General features: G+C 36.2%; 1 protein-coding gene across 2 annotated transcripts; it reads right to left on the minus strand.

Moving 5' to 3' along the window:
- Positions 1-880: 880 nt before the first annotated feature.
- Positions 881-13628, minus strand: cpz (carboxypeptidase Z). Of its 2 annotated transcripts, none has more exons than XM_027146033.2 (11): positions 13381-13628; positions 12569-12598; positions 11112-11486; positions 10178-10393; positions 9285-9481; positions 7445-7606; positions 7118-7276; positions 6748-6883; positions 5718-5857; positions 4114-4213; positions 881-2928 (listed from the first exon to the last, which is right to left on the minus strand). In XM_027146033.2, exons 1-11 carry the CDS (start codon positions 13466-13468, stop codon positions 2579-2581), a joined length of 1953 nt encoding a protein of 650 aa, XP_027001834.1. In that variant the 5' UTR covers positions 13469-13628; the 3' UTR covers positions 881-2578. The 2 variants fall into 2 exon arrangements, with proteins under 2 accessions (XP_027001834.1, XP_027001833.1); XM_027146032.2 differs by having other exon boundaries at positions 9246-9481; positions 13381-13626.
- Positions 13629-17122: the final 3494 nt, after the last annotated feature.

The following is a 17122-nucleotide window of genomic DNA, read 5'->3' on the forward strand; positions in this document are numbered from 1 at the left end:
TAATTAAAAGTGGTTTGCTGAAAAGGGTCAAACCTAGCAGGCTAAGTGGAACTTCTTCCAAGTGGAATTTCTTCCAAACAAGTCCAAGTTGTCATTAGGTTATGGTCAGTAAATACCCTTAAGGTGCTTTTCATAATCTCTCTTTTATATAAGACTAATGTATCTTAAAGTTTTGATGCTCCTTGTGGCAACATCTTAGATAGCATCAAAATCTTTTTGTGATACTGCCAGGAATCCAGTCATCTATGGATGTGCTCACTTTACACATTGACCGGACGATGTGGGAAAGTCATTTTAGACAAAGATGAAATCCATGACATCAAACCAAATATTTATTTTTGGTAACATGGGATTCAGTGTGTAACTGAATGTTGGTATTCAAGATGTTAGGAAAAAGTCAATGCCTAATTGTGTATTTCAGTCAGACTTGCAAAACACTATTTGGATTTTGCAGCATGTGACTTTACCAAAACTGTTGGTAACTCAGGACATCATCCCTGTATTCAATACTACACTAACATTTGTCCAAAAGCTGTAAACAGAAAGAAAGCAAATAACAGTACATATCTTTTAAAAAAAACAAAGCAACAGCCACATGAATCACCACAGGCTGTATGTTGTCGCTTTACATTTGTTTGTTTGAGTAATATTCTGTCGTGTACTAGTGGAAATATGATTTTAGATATGAGTTATAAATATCCGATTATGGTGGCTACAGGAACACAGGAATTGTGAAAAAGTGCAGTGGAGGAAAGCTAGAGAACAAGGAGTGATGTCACTTGTGTGACATATTAGTGTACACAAAAAGCTGTAGAGCTTTGCTGACACCTTGTGGTGAAATTATGACCAATGTGAATAGTAGGATAAATGAAACACAAGCTAAACAGCAACATTTTAATAAACACTGTGCAAATGTCAAAAACAACTACAGTGGACATTGCAAAAATATATTTTTATCTAACATTTGGATAAGGAAGATCATTCTCAGGGCAGTAGTTACATTTTCCAATAAATCTTATAGACTAGACACAAAAGACCCAACCTTTGTGTACTGTAGTTAGACTCCAAATAATCTTAAATGACTGAGATTAGACCAAATTTAGACCTCATATACAGAGACTAGATTTAATGTTAACCAAAATCTTTGTGAACCTTTGTTTAGTTCTAAAGTAAACCTCATCATGAGAGATAACTAAACCAAACATAACCCCAGTGACTGTAATTAGATCAGATGCAAAACCGTATTAAAAATGTGATCCGATATAGACACCAGTTACAGATTTAGGACCCAGCATAGACCTCAGTTATGGAGATTTGACACAACATACTGTAGAGTTTAGCTATAGATTAGACCCAACATAGAGCTTAGATACAAATGAGACCAGGTCTATAGCCCAAAAACAGATTAGACCCAGCACTGTGATCAAATAAAGATTGGATCAAATAAAAAACTCAAATACAGTTCAGACCCAGAGCAGATCACAACTACAGAAGTACGAATTAAACCCACTGTGGTGCTTAAAAAACAAATTAGACCCAACAGAGCCCAGCAGCAGATTAGACCCAAAGTAAAGGTTATATGCAATATAGGCTGATATACAGATTAAACACAATGCCATTTGCAGGACTTTTAGTCTTTTTTATTTGTATTTTTTTAGTGTTTGCTACAGTCTCAGAAAAAAAAAGGATTCTTCAAGGTACTTTGGTAAGTGAAGCTTACTAAAGAAGAGAAATCCTATGTTGAAGGGTTCAGTATAAAACATTTACAATTCTTAAGCACACGTGCATTTATATTATTACTGAATTAGACCCAAATTATTTTTATATCAGACTTAATTTACAACTTACATCTAATTTCCAGCTCAAACTCAAAGTAAATTCACATTGATTACAAATTTAAAAACCCAATGCAGAGCTCTGTTCCAGAGATTAGTTCCAAACAAGGCTTGTGACAGTGACATCAGATCAAACATAGACCAGGGTTTACAGAATTTAGAAATTTACAGAAATTAGACTTGCTTTAAGATTTTTGGTTAACAAATGGAATTGTTAGCTCTCCAAATAAAAAATATTATTGTACACAAGTTCTGCACCGAATGAGAAGAAACAGATTTTTACAACCTAATTTAATTATTCCAGTCAATTTGCAGTTGTAGCTCATGTGTTCTGATAGAAAACAGATTCGATTCATACCAGTGGTTTGATTTGAATGAAAATCCAGGGTTCCTTTTACATTAAACAGGATTTGGCATAATGCCTGCACATAAAAAGCCTGCATGACGAAACAAACATTTTACCAAAGCCAAGCAAAGGTCTAGCTGCCATCAATTATTGAAATAATCCGTTAGAAATTTCATATGGGTTTGTTAATCTCTGCTTCAAACACAAGATCAAGTTATGAGGTACAGTCGTAAAGCAAGTCTTATCCAGTTAACCTAGGTGTTAGAATTTTTTTAAGTAATAAACTTTTTCTTAAGAATTGTATGAAGACTACATATTTCAAATCTTCCTGACATTAATTGAAATCTAAGGTGCATTAACTTGTATATAGGAGGCAGTTAGGGGCAATATGAGGGTGCTAATAGTTCCTGAGAAGCCAGGTAGGAGGGGACGTCCCCAGTTGACTAAAGTATGCCCACCACCAAGGCTTCTCGCTCCTCTCCTCTCCATTCTCTCCACGATACGGCTCATTGTGCTGCTCGAACTCGTTAAAGGGGTCGAAGCGATCGTAATTATCCAGGTCAGGGATGGATAAGTAGTCGAGATCAGGTTCTGTTGGCTCCTTCTTTAGCACAAAGTCCACACGGCCCGTCTTCTGCATGGTGTGAGGCAGCCTGACACGCTTCACAACTTTAGAGTAGCCAGAAGCTGTGGCTGTTACAATGTAGACACCCGGAATCAGCAGTCTCCAATAGTCACCGTCTTCAGCTACGGAGAAGAACCGATAAAGCAAATGGGGTAAATGGGGAAACATATTTTCATAACATAATCACCCAGGAATTTGAGTCATTTTGAAGGCTATATTACTGACTCTGTTTTCTCTCGTCTCTTTTTAACTGGGATTTTACATATTACAGCTTTTAATTGCTATACTGATTCAGGGCTTGGTTTCAAGTTGTATTTAATTTTATTGCTTATTTAAATTATTTGATTTTATTATACAGCACTTTTACCAACACGTCAACACAACATACACTATTTGGCCAATAGTTTGTGGAATTTTGACCATCACATTGCTGTGTGTTTTTGAACATGCCATTCCAGAATTAGTCCCTCTTTTTTGTTATAACAAGCTTCACTCTCCCGCAAAAGCTTTCCACTAGATGTTGGAGCAAGGCTGAAGGAATTTGTGTATTAGTGAGATCAGATGTTGAGATCAGATATTGGATGAGGAAGTCTGGGTTTCAGTCAGTGTTCCAGTTCATCCAAAAAGTCAGTACTGTGTGCAGGACACTCAAGTTCTTCTACTCCAACTTAAATACACCATGCCTTCATGTTGCTCAGGGGCATTGTCATGCTGGAACATGATTGGACCTGGCCCTGTAGATTTTTGTGATGCTACATCATATTCAAAAATTCTATAAAATTGTTTGCTTCCAACTTTGTGGCAACAATGTGAGGAGCAACCACAGTGTGATGTTAAGGTGTCCACATATGTTTGGCCATAAAGTGTATCTGTAAATGTGCTATACAAATAAAAGTGCCTTGAAATGAATTCACTCAAGTGTAAGGCTACATAATCTCTACATAAGCCATTCATGACAAGTGATATCTAAATGTGTATAAGTCACGTTTTTCATGATAATGTTCATGTCATGTTGAAAAATCTTTGTTCACACTTTCCATGCTGACTTACATTACCAAGTGACAACAGACACAATTGAAACTGAATCATTATGGTGCCATGTCATTGCTGTAACTTTATAAACAAAAATCATAGAATTAAAATAGCAAAATGTATGAAAAAATCTTTAGTGGCAAAGTAAGAAAATCAAAGTGGCAAATGAATAGCAGCTAAAGAAAAAGTTAATATGAAATATATCATTATGGTAAAAGTTTTGCTTTGTATATCTCCTTTTAATTCACCCTTTATTTTCTTTCTGTCATAATTACCTGTAGTGATGTCATGCCGTATCCCTTTAACAGATATGATGGCACCTTTAATTCCATTCCCATCTCTATCTCTCACAATGCCTTTTATTCCTCTGTGGACCTGCAGCACCACATCAAAAACACTTTAATGTTAGATAATAATCCCAGGAAACCCTAACAGCTGCTCAAACAATAGAATGCTTTTTATAATGCTAATATATTAAAATATTCACAGTAAAAAAACAGAGATGAGAAGTAAAAAAATAAATAAAAATAAAGAGGTGTTTTTTTCTTGTGCAATGGAAGTGATTATTTGGTTATGCTGTCATCTTGTGGTTTTATGTACAGTCTACTGTAATTTGATCTTCAAATATCAATGAAAATCCTAGAAATCGACCCTGGCCCATATTTCTGAAAATTTCTTTGTAGAAAGAGTTGCTCCTAGTGACGTAATTCTAAGAAATTTCTTAGAAATGTGGATTTTTCCCCATAAGTTTAAAGAGAATATCCTAGTAAAGATAAAAGTTATTCATAAAGCATCTTAACCCTTAAAAGAGCTCTTAATGTCAAAAAAGTCTTAGGAGTAGTGAGGAGGACGCTTAATAGGCTTCTTTAGCAGAGGAGAAAATGGCTGAAAGGTGAAGAGGGAGAAGAAATGTATTGTATACAATATTTAATAATGATAGTGAGTTACTGAGTAGAGATTAATTTGTGTCAAATCATATAAGAGATAACGTCTCAGACACAAAGCCAAAATGCTATAGCACCAAAAATGATATAATTTGTCTCTATGACATTTATGCTCTGTGTTAGAGATGTTTCCATTTCCATTTATTCCATTTATAACATATAGATAGTGCATCTCTAATATGATCGGTCAGGAACGTAATCTGTACACGATATCGTCTCAAATATCTTAACATAGAGACAAACTGAAGGATTATAATAGTCCAGATTTTAAAAGCACCCCTCGTTTTTATTAGACAACCAATCATAATCTTCAAAAGAATGTGTCATACCTAGTAACAGAATACATTTACATTTATGGAATTTAGCAGACACCCTTACCCAGAGTGACTTGCAACTGAGGGTTAAGGGCCTTGCTCAGGGGCCCAGCAGTGGCAGCTTGGTGGACCTGGGGTTCGAACCCGTGACCTTCCGATCAGTAGCCAAACACTTTAACCACTTGAGCCACCACTGCCCCCCCCCTCTCCTTTTTATGAAAAAAATTTTTGTATTGTCCTTGCGCAGAGTTGCTCTGTGATTGGTCCTGAATCACTATGAAGATAATATTCCTGGTTAGAAATGTTTAAGCTAAATTAGGAGCTCTCTTAAGGAATCTTTATGAATACTAACCCAGGTATTTACTGTCTACACTGCGATATGTTGTGAGATATAGAAATACAATGCACAATTCCTCAGGTTTCCTGCCTGTTTTCATAACAGACATATTATCAGTCTTGAGCTCTGCCTGGGTAAATGTTTATAGATGTATAATACTATAGGCTCCCTTCTTTATTCTCTAATATTTCACAGGATTGTATCATTAAGTAAGTAATCAAAGAATTGATGAATCTGTATTAACAGCATTCATATATCAGTAAAATAAGAGAGGGTGAACTCACAGACTCCATGAAGCTGAGAAGAGCCTCCTTGTTCCTGCGCCACTCCGGGTAAAGTTCTTCCTCAGCAGGGAATTTATCACAACCAAGCTCCACTGTCAGCTCCAAACAATTACTGTGCAGGTAGTTAAAGTCTGACATGCCTAAACATATACACAAACTGTAAGTAAGAAATAAAACATTGTACTTCATGCAGTTCAATTCCGTATATAGGTTTAGAACTTTTAACAAGAGACATCTGCCACAAAGCTGTCACATAGCAGCTTTGAGCAGTGCATACTGAATTAAACATGATTAACCAGGGTTTCAGGTTTTCAATTCCATAAACGATCTTTCCCTTTCTTAATCTTTTTGCGATATCTTACAGAAATATTTATATATAAGCCATTGCCTATGTTTGCAGGAATGTATTAGATTTAATTCTGTTTATATAAAAAAAAACAGCGATCATGGTGTAAAAAAACACCACACTGGCAACCCAGTGTGGTTATACACACAAACAAAATTGTTGGTTGTTTATTTAATCATTTGTTTTTTAGATGTTTCTGTTGGAACACAATTCAAAAGCATTGTCTGATTTTCATTAGTCAATTTTTGGTAATTTTTTTATGTATTATTACTTTTGAGTTATTATTAGTGTTGTGTTAAGTTATTTCAATGACCACTGTGGGTTTATCTTTCTTTATTCAAAGGGTATCAACAATTTTGTTCATGTGTGTATCTGTCCTGTCCTGTTTTGACCAGTGAGTGTAATAATTCTAGCTAAATAAGCCAGTAAGTGTGCTGTTTCCATTATTGCACAACATCTGGAAAGGTAAGCAAACCAAAAGAACATATGTCAAAGCAGTATTTTTTTAATTCCTGGTCACTCAGAACAGACAATAATTATTTCAAATGAATTTAAAATGGATGGAGTTATTAACAAGAACTAAAGAAGAATGATGAATACAAAATAATAACTGTTGTCTGTTATAATTGATAGGGCCTCTGTGGATGAGCTGCCTTGCATCCTACACTGTTTGCTTTGGTTTACCTCCAGCAAAGCTGTACCACTGAGCTCCATTGGTGATGCCTCCTCTACTGGAAAATAGGCCTCCACATCTATGTGTCTCATTGCTGGCCATTGTCGCATGAGCATCTGCATAGGTCCTGGCCAACTGTTTAAATATCTACACACACAAAAAAACTCTTCATGTTTCAAAATGAATGAAAAATTCGGAAAGGCACCATGAGTGATTGTTGGCATCTCTGGAAAATTGTCTGTAGTGTGTGATTGTGTGAGTGAATGAGAGTGTGTGTGTGCCCTGCAATGGGTTGGCACTCTGTCCAGGGTGTATCCTGCCTTGATGCCCGATGACGCCTGAGATAGGCACAGGCTACACATAATAATAATAAAAACAAACCTGCTCATCAGGTGTGGGAGAGAACATTTTCTCCTCTTGAGGGTGTCTGGAGAAGTCAAAGGGATAAGAGATGACAAGCTCTCCCCCGTGTAGACTGGCAGATATAACAAATGGAATGGACCTAATCCATTTCATCACAGCATAGGTTTCTGGAGCTACCTGGCATAGAAAGAAAGAAAGAAAGAAAGAAAGAAAGAAAGAAAGAAAGAAAGAAAGAAAGAAAGAAAGAAAGAAAGAAAGAAAGAAAGAAATTTGTGTAAGTTGTAAATCTTAACTTAAAGTTTAGTGTGCTTTACGGTGTTTCCAAATAAATTATTCAATAATCACCTTATTCTGCCAGTAAGAGTCGGGGATGGGGAGGTGGTTGGTGCGGAATCGGATGAACCGTCGTCGGTTGTAGTAAAGAGATGTCAGGTCGGGAAAGTTGCGGTTCAAGTCAATGTTCTGAGCATTGGCTCTGCCACTGACCCAGCCATTATACAAGTGACCCTAAACCATTTCACACACAATCCAGACAAAACGATTAAGACAATTATTTCTGTGGAACTGTGAAAATAGGGGAAAACTCAAAGAATTTGTGGCAGCTTCTGCTTTGCGCTAGATTGCCATGTCTACTACAGCATAAGAATTGTTTGATTTTTTTGGTAGGTTTTCATCCTTTAATGGACAGAGAGAGAGAGAGAGAGAGAGAGAGAGAGAGAGAGAGAGAGAGAGAGAGAGAGAGAGAGAGAGAGAGAGAGAGATGGGAATTTATAAGAAGCTAACTAGGAAAAAGGTGGAGCTTCAGGTATGGCCTTTCTCTCCAATTTCATTTTCATAACTCCAGGAAAGATTGTACATTTTATTTGACTAAGACAGTAAGTATGGATATTGGTAATAGGGTTAACTGCATTTTTATGTGTCACAAACTATAACATGCAAGAAGCATTCCTGGCAGAACAAGCTGAAAAGTCATGAGAGGATAGGGGAAAAAACAGACTCATAATCAGACCAAGTATTAACATGCTCATAAAACAGATTTGAACATGCTTACAAGGCTGGGCTTCTGAGATGTAGAAACAAGATAAAACATGAAAAAAAAGAAAATTCAACCCAATCAACACAGTTCAGACATTTTCTTTTACAATGACAATTTTTTTCATTGCCCATGCCACATCTTTTTCATTACACAAGGATTAGGGCTTATGTATGATTTCATTCCAGACCTTTGTTTAATGGCCAATAAAGTCTAGTCATACTACAAGCTAAACTAAAAACATCATTAATGAGAAATTAAGCAAACTTTGTTACTTCAGACTGATAAATATCAAGAAAGCAAAGCTTCTCCTGTTTATCCAACTGTACTCTAAGCACTTCAGGTCAGACAAATTAAAGGAAGTCCAACATTTAACATGCAGGTTCTAGTTTGCAGATTAGACAGGATCTTAACCAAGAGCCATGCTGATCATTTCAGTGATTGAGAAACCCATGCTGAGGATGAATGTGAGGGTTATGTAGCAATTGATATAAAGTAGAAACAGCCATTAGTTAGTCAAAGGCTCCCTTTACCAGTGGTCCACTCTCCTGTACCATTCCATCCCCTGTGGAGGGAAATCCATCCCTTCTGTTTTGCCTATTTCTACTCCAAAACACTTTAAACACTATGTTGAATTAATAAATCAGGCCTTCAAGCGTACTAACAAGCTTTACTCAAAAGTTGTACCACTTTATGTAGTAGGTAAGTGGTTATGGTGTTGGAGTACAGATAAGAAAATCACAGGACCATCAAGCTGCCACTGCTGGGCCCCTGAGCAAGGCCCTCAACCCTCAATTGCTCAGTTGTATAAAATGAGATAAAAATGTAATTCGCTCTGGATAAGGGTGTCTACTAAATATTTTAAATGAGAGTCAGTGTAAATTAAAAAACAGTGTTGGACTTTTGGCTGGTGCTCTAATTCATTAGTGCAGCTTATACAGAAATTTAGCTTGGGACTATCTACAGTTGTCAAAACATTTAAATTTGGCTCCTGTGCTTCATAGGACCTCTTCTGGTGCAGGGAGTTTAGAGATTGTAGATAGTATTCCCAAAAAAACGACAGACACACACTAGCTGAGTCGCAGCACACAACACACTCAGGGGGATATTTACTTCTGGGTTGGTGTTTTCAGGGTCGTTGCTATCGGCTACCTCAGAAGCGGCGAGCTCATAGCCATCTGGGTTCATGGAGGGCAGCAGGTGGATGCGGGTGGTGTTAATGAGGCTCTGGATGCGCTCGTTGCCCAGCAGATACTCAGAGCACAGGTACTGAGCTAGGTAGATGAGCAACTGCCGGCCCAAAACCTCGTTCCCGTGCATGTTCCCGATCAACTTAATCTCTGGCTCCACTACAGAATAAGAAATATAATGAGAAGAAACAAGCAAACATTCTGTTCCCGGCTGTTTGTTATATAAATATATATAAATGACATTTGATTTGCTTTTCAAGATGCTTTTATCTAATCTCAACAATTTTCTAATATGAAGTATTACTTTTCATTTTAAAATCATTTGTATTACAGACATGATGTTCAAAAAACTGTTCAAAATGACGGGTCTTTAAGCATTATTAATATTATATGACTTGAGGTTATTCTCAGGTTCTCTATTCTATCCATTACAGCATAGACACATGGGTTAATTTAAATCAATACTGTTTTATTGCTAGTAACTGAGATGACTAAATGGCTGATGAGTATTTTGGAATTAACTGTACAGTTTTATTGCTATAAATGAAATGGTTGGATCAATGAAAGATTCATTGCTAATAGCACATAAAACATGTTTGTCTTAGGCTTTTATATGAAAAAGAAATAATTTAATAGATAATCAGAGAAATTTTGAGAATTTTGATTACTATAAAAGCATAGTATAATAGGCACAAAATAGGCAGAACTACAAAGAGTATTATATCCTTGCATGTGGTGCTTTGCCTTCAAGGCCAGAAGGGGGCAGGACTGAACAAGCAGGTCATCACTGTTTCCTCAAAGCAATGCAAAGCTTTCAGCTTGTACTGACAATAACAAAAGGTAGGTTGTGCTCACGTAGCTCATGTTGTCCAGGATTACTGGAAAACTCAATGACCAGCAGGTCTTTGCCTTCCACGCTACGGCCGATGCTGTAGGTTCGGGAGATATGAGGACATTTGGCTGCCGTCTTCTTCAGGATGCTGAACATTTGAGCGTTAGTGTGGTACGTGAACTGAAGAACGGTAGCCTGTCTTCCATCTGAGATACCGGAGAGGGCGACATCTTGCCTGGCTGGGAGAAGTAAGTTTGAGAAAGTGATGAAGAGAGATAAAACTGATGTGTGACATTCTGTAAGAAGCCCACAGACCTCACTGTGCCTTCATGTGGACATAAGCTTGGCTTCACTATAGAAGTGTCACTCACGTTCTGGGGTTTCTTTCATCAAAAATAATTAAACGTAGCTGTGTTTAACTACTGCGTAATCTCGATCTGTTCCATGCTTGTCCACTAAAAAGAGCAGGTTCTCAGCTAAATAAATATTCTCAAATTACAACTTGTAACATACTCTAGGATTGTTACTATTTTAACATCATGCAATAGGAAACCCAAAAGACCAAACTGCATTATAGTTTAGCTCTTAAATAACAAGTTTGCTCAGATGTTTTTGGCACCTTTAAAATCTGGCCATCTGGTTGCCCTCTGAATAAACTTGCCTGAGAGAAAGAGCAAATATTCTTGGGGTAAGTGCTCATTTGTTTTGTCTTGTTTTGCTATTACATGACTAATAGGTAAAGAGTATGATTTAACAAAGCTGAAATTGTTAGCAAATTGATGCTGGATTTGAGAAATGAAATACTTCAAAATGTGAAGCTCGTAGAAAAGAATCCATTTTAGGCTGGTGAAGTCAGCATGTATACAGAGGCTATAACAACACAGGAATAGCAACATTAACAATATAACGTATCATATGACCATATTAGTGCATTTTCTCCAGTTTTCTAATCCTTACCTCTGAACTCAGACAATGGGTCATGGCAGCCCTCTTCCTCAGCTGCAAAGAAACGATCACAGTCCAAAAAGTAGGGCCAGGCCATGCGGATGGAGTCAAAAGCATGTACACAGTTCTTCTTCACTGCCTCACATGAGCTGCGACATGGCTTGACTCTGGCATGGTTCTGACATCGCGGAGCCAGCACAGAGCATCCAAGTAAACGTAGCTCGGGCAAGCACTCGCCCCCTAGCAGGCTGTGCAACACATTAAGCAGTAGGTACTCAGTGCTCCCCTCGGCCTCCTGTCGTGACTGCTGCCCAATGAGGTTGGGGAAGACAACCTGGCTATAAGGCACATCCTGGCAGTAGCTCAGCACCATCTCTGTGCACTGCACTAAGGACAGGACAAAATATGAAATTATCGTGAGTTATGGGAGCTGAGAATGTTAAACATTAAGAGAATAACAAACTTTAAATCAAATAAAATTTTAATTATTTACATTAAGGACATTTAAACATTATATATGTATGTATTAGTGTACTATAGAAGATTTAACAAGTAAATGTTTTAACATTTTAAAGTGTTTAATTTAGACAAACAGGCCGAACCTATTTAGTGTACACTACTGTCACTATTATTTATTCTTTTATCATTAAATACCACTTTATCTTGGTCAACAGTGAATTCCGGGATGAAACCTGAAAACTGCTTGGAATCCCATCTGAACGCTGGGAGAACATGTAAAGCTCCAAGCAAACTCCAAAGTAATCTGAGCTCTGGATCAAACCCAGGACCTTCCCACTACCAACTTTACCAGTGATTTGCTGCCTTCATTTATTTGATATCCTTTTGTTCTATCTATATGTCTGTCTATTTTGCTTTCTATATCTATATTCCCTGTTTTAGCCTTTTGTTGCAATTTATACGACTATTTTGTAAGAGCTATATAATCAAAGAATGAAGATACTGTATATGGGAACTCATGAGCAACTTATGCAAATTTAACAACTTTTGTTAGAACTGCAATGTTGGAGCAACCCTGAGCCCCCTCACTGACTCATTTACATGTCTTACCATTAACCTGGCAAACACAAATCACGCTTAGACCCACAGTTATCTCTAATCTCTCTCTCTCTCTCTCTCTCTCTCTCTCTCTCTCTCTCTCTCTCTCTCTCTCTCTCTCACACACACACACACACACACACACACACACACACACACACACACACACACACACACACACACACACTGTTTTTCTCCCTGTGTGTAGACATGTCACATCACATGTCTGTAATGTTTTCTGCCTTATAGCTTCCAGGCACAAAGTCAGGACCTCCATTTAATCCTGTACAGAAAACCTGTGTTCCAATAATCACAAGTGATTATAACATTAATAATAAAGTAAGTTCAGATTTCAGCGAATTAGTATAAACATCTTAATATATCGATATTGTTAAGCAGAGTATATTGCTTACGTTTCTCTTTCACTCGTTCCTTGCATCTTCCTGTAAAACACAATAAAACAAATTGGGGGTTTAAATGAGGATAAACTTTGGAAAGCTCACAACAAGTGCAAATGTTGTACTGTACCATTTCTGAGATATCCAACCAGCATGTCCAGGATTTTTTTTCTTTTAATGTTTCAACAGAATAACCAGGATTGTACAATTACAACTGTGTACAACCGAATCAAATCACAAGTCACACTTACAACAAATGTTTCTCCTGGCTTACATACATGGACACATGATGACAAAAAAAGATATCTTTTGACAAATATTATTCTATGGCCAAACACAGCATAAATGGAGTATTTTAATGCTTATATATGTAACATATCTGTGTGTGTGTGTGTGTGTGTGTGTGTGTGTGTGTGTGTGTGTGTGTATATATATATATATATATATATATATATATATATATATATATATATATATATATATATATATATATATATATATAATGCTGAAGCCACGCCCCTATGAATTATTGCACTGAACCCTTTGCATTGTTTTCCACACTGTGGTTTACTACTTGTTGATTGCTTGTTTTAGGACACACTATACTTCGTGTGCACCCTATAATTTTACAACAGAGTAAAACAGGCCACGTATGACGATACGAAACGCAACTGGACTGTAAAGACACAAAGCAAAGGGCAAACAAAGTTTAGCCTGACCTCTCACAGACACATCGTTTAAAGGGACACACAGCTATTTAAAGTAGAAAATAGAAGGTACAATGACAAAATGGTTTAGGTATACATCGCATACACAGTGTACATCACCTAAATCCTGATCTCCAGGTTCGCAGGAGCGCGGCAACGCGCAAGAACACGCGGCGAGGACGCAGAGGAACGCGGTGGCGCGCAACATGCTGGAGCCGCAGTGATGTGGCTGTCTGTGTGGAGACTCTCTCAAGGCCCTTGATTTTAGGGGCGCGTCCTCATCCCTGTACAGCACAGAAACCCATACGATCAAATTACAGCCTCCAGATTCTCCTCCTTCCTCCTGGCCTCCCACGCTGCACTGCTCACTGCTTTCAAATGCACGTTTAGCCAGAGTAATTACACAGCAGCTAGAAGGTGTTTGTAAATGGGGCATGACTTGAGAAAAGTTAGACTTTGCTTCAGAAAGTTAAATTAAACTTATTTTTGTGTCCTATCTCAGGGTTGTCAAACTTTTTGCAGTTAGGGATATTCCACACAGCCCCTTTGTAAAAATTGTTTGAAAAATAATACTCCAGTTTGACTGTCAGAATTTGGCTATATATATATATATACGTATATATATACATGTATGTATATATATATATATATATATATATATATATATATATATATATATATATATATATATATACGTATATATATATGTATATATATATATATATATACGTATATATATATATATGTATATATATACTATGTATATATATATATATATGTTGGAGTTACAGAACTTTTTGATAGGTCAAAACATAGTGAACAGGTTTAATCCAAACCTCAATAACTACAGAACTTTTAGTTAGGTCCAAACTTAGTCCTGTAGTTATTGAGGTTCAGATTAAACCTGTTCACTTAATGTGACCAGTAATAATAATAATAATAATAATAATAATAATAATAATAATAATAATAATAATAATAATAATAATAAACTTTATTTTCAAAAGCAAATAGAACAACAAAAATACACCACATAATATAAAGATAAAATTAAAACAACAAGAATAGACTATAAAATAAGCACAATGTAAAATTACAATTAGTCAATTAAAAGCTACCCTAAAAAATGAGTTTTAAGCTGAGATTTAAAAATGGCAAGAGATTTTGCTTGCCTTATCTCAGCTGGTAAGGAATTCCAAAGTTTTGGAGCCAGTGAAGAGAAGGCCCTATCTCCCATCGATCGTAAAGCAGCCAATAACTCTTAAGAAGTAAATATTCAATTCAATTTTTCAATTTATTTGTATAGCGACAGTATTTAACAATTCACATTGTCTCAAAGCAGCTTTACAAAAGTATGGAAACAATAAATAAATAAATAAATAAATAAATAAATAAATAGATAAATAAATAAATAAATAAAAATAACATAAATCAATGCACTAAATAATGCACTATACAGTGTTATAGATATATAGAATAAAACATATGTGCATAGTCAATATAAGTTAGGGTAATTATAAATATCAATAGAAATATTTGTCTAATGACATTTTGTGAACAGGTTGTGCCTAACCTTCAATAATAAAGTTCAGATACAGTAGTGCTTTTTATATGGAGTATGTATTTCTACTATCTACTGCAGGGTTCAACATTTGGGGAATTCTGAGATGCTTTCCTGCTTATCACAAATGTTAAGAATGTTTATTTTAGTTACTATAGACTTCCTGTCAGCTCAAAAAGTCTGGCTTATTCATTATAAATAAAAAAGACAGAGACAGTCCCAGAAAATCAGCAATTTCTGAAATATTCATAACAGGGTTAGGGTTAGGGTTTGTCACCGAGATCACATTTTCGTCAACTAACGCACTTGCCCTGTATATGCATGATATTGTGCAATGTGCAGCTGCCATAAATGTTCCAATTAAAGTGGTCGATGACTATATGTATATATTTACTGAAAGATTATCAGTTTTAATCTCAGGGTTGACAGCGTGTGATTGTTGGGCTCCTGGGTAAAGCTCTTAACCCTCACCCGCTTAGTTCTGTGCTTGGATTGGACACTTGTTAATCGCTTTGGTTAAAAGTGTCTGCCCAGTAAAAATAACTTTTAGGCTGGAGTCCAGATGAGTAGGATAAGTATCTAAATAATATTTGTAGTATCCATAGACTTTATCTGCACAATATTTTTGTATTTAATTTTGTTTTAATATTTATATACAGTATATCAATAGTTTATTCATTTCAGAATGTTCTGTTTAGTTTTCAGGAAGCAGCACACTGGTGTCAGAAGCCAAGAAACAGACAACATTTTTGGGTACTAAACTGAGTCAAATTTAATGGCTCAATAAAAAAGAAAACAAAGAGAAATCAAATAACAAATAAATAACAACACAACTCTCAAATAACTTCATAATCCAATAGAAATAATATTTGGAACGCCTACAGAATGAAGCTTTGGCAGGTGTTTGCAAGCAGGTGCTAAGAAGTCCTTTGTCCATTTACAGACAGTAAGAAGAAGAAGAATGGTGATAATGGTAGCAGCACCATTAATAGAACCTGCAGAGATTGTGGCCATTATGTCTCAAATTACAGTCATGTGCAAGGCTGTTAAAAAGAACAATGCTGGCCACTGGCACAAAATGGCCTCATATTAATACAAATTAATCTCAACAATTCATCATTATATGTATATCTACCTGTTAAATTGTCCCTAGTATATTTATGCTGCTGTAACATCATGACCCGTGACGCCCCTTCAGCCGAGTTTTGACCCTCAGGTTTTGGTCCTAATTACTTTTGACTCCAATGAACATTTAAGTCGCATGAACATCAACATCAGTGCAAAGTATTGCCCCTTAGTGTGCATACCAAGCCTTGTATCTATTGTATTTGATCTATGTGTATGAGCTCCTTTACTCTGACTTTTTAACCCTTTGGATTTCTCACTCATAAATACTTATTTTGACATTTTACTGAAATATGCTAGAAACATGCTGACATGGATGCTCGTTTTGAAACTCACATATAACTGAAACGTAGGAGTAGCTGTTATAAAACCAGTAAATCATTTGCTATTCTAGAAAAATAACCATTCATGTGATGGTGTGATGTCACCTGACGCAAGGTCACTTGTGGCCTGACGCAAGGTCAGGCAAAGTTACTCATCAGATTATAGTTAAGTATTTTCCAAAAGCAGCATATTATGAAGTGTTATTTCTCATATACTCTATTACATCAATCTACTGGGGATTACAATTTGCAACCTATCAATGAATGACATACTATACTTTTTATCCATTAATATTAACACTTGATGTTGTAACACATCTGCAAAACAAGTTCCTGTTATCACTTATGTTAGGCAGCTATAAATATTCCCTCAACAGCGTCTTTTTTTCATTAATTGTTAAGACAAAAATGTGAAGCTTTTTATGTTTCCATGTGCAAAGAAACTGCAGTCATTTGTTTACACAGAACTAGCATAATTATAGAAAATTATTTACCAGTTTCTGACCAATCACATGTGTGAATTAAACAGTGTGGTTGGAGGTAGTCAGTAACATTAATGCTGAACATATATTCTGTCTTGAAAGTTTTTCTAAATTTGTAATACTAGTTCTTTCAGAGACATGATTACTGTTTCAAAGGAAAGAACTGATGCATTCTTCCATTTCAGATTATTTCTGAATTTTCCATCGCAATTTACCAGCACATAAAGGCAGTGTCTTAATATCATCCTGATCACTAATGAATACCACAAAACATTTGGACAAAAGCATAAGAAACCATTTATGCTATTGAGGTAGATAGAGCTTACACTGCCAGTGGTGTATTGTTTGTTTATCTGTTTGACTTCTACATA

Source organism: Tachysurus fulvidraco, chromosome 4 (assembly GCF_022655615.1).
Source record: "Tachysurus fulvidraco isolate hzauxx_2018 chromosome 4, HZAU_PFXX_2.0, whole genome shotgun sequence".
NCBI lineage: Eukaryota > Metazoa > Chordata > Actinopteri > Siluriformes > Bagridae > Tachysurus > Tachysurus fulvidraco.

Coding starts and splice junctions, on each gene's coding strand:
- cpz (XM_027146032.2), bottom strand. CDS start 13,468: ATGTTGCGCGCCACCGCGTTCCTCTGCGTCCTCGCCGCGTGTTCTTGC. Junction 4,214..5,717: donor TTCTCAGCTTCATGGAGTCT/GTGAGTTCACCC, acceptor GTGGTGCTGCAG/GTCCACAGAGGAATAAAAGG. Junction 2,929..4,113: donor ACGGCATGACATCACTACAG/GTAATTATGACA, acceptor TCTTCTCCGTAG/CTGAAGACGGTGACTATTGG.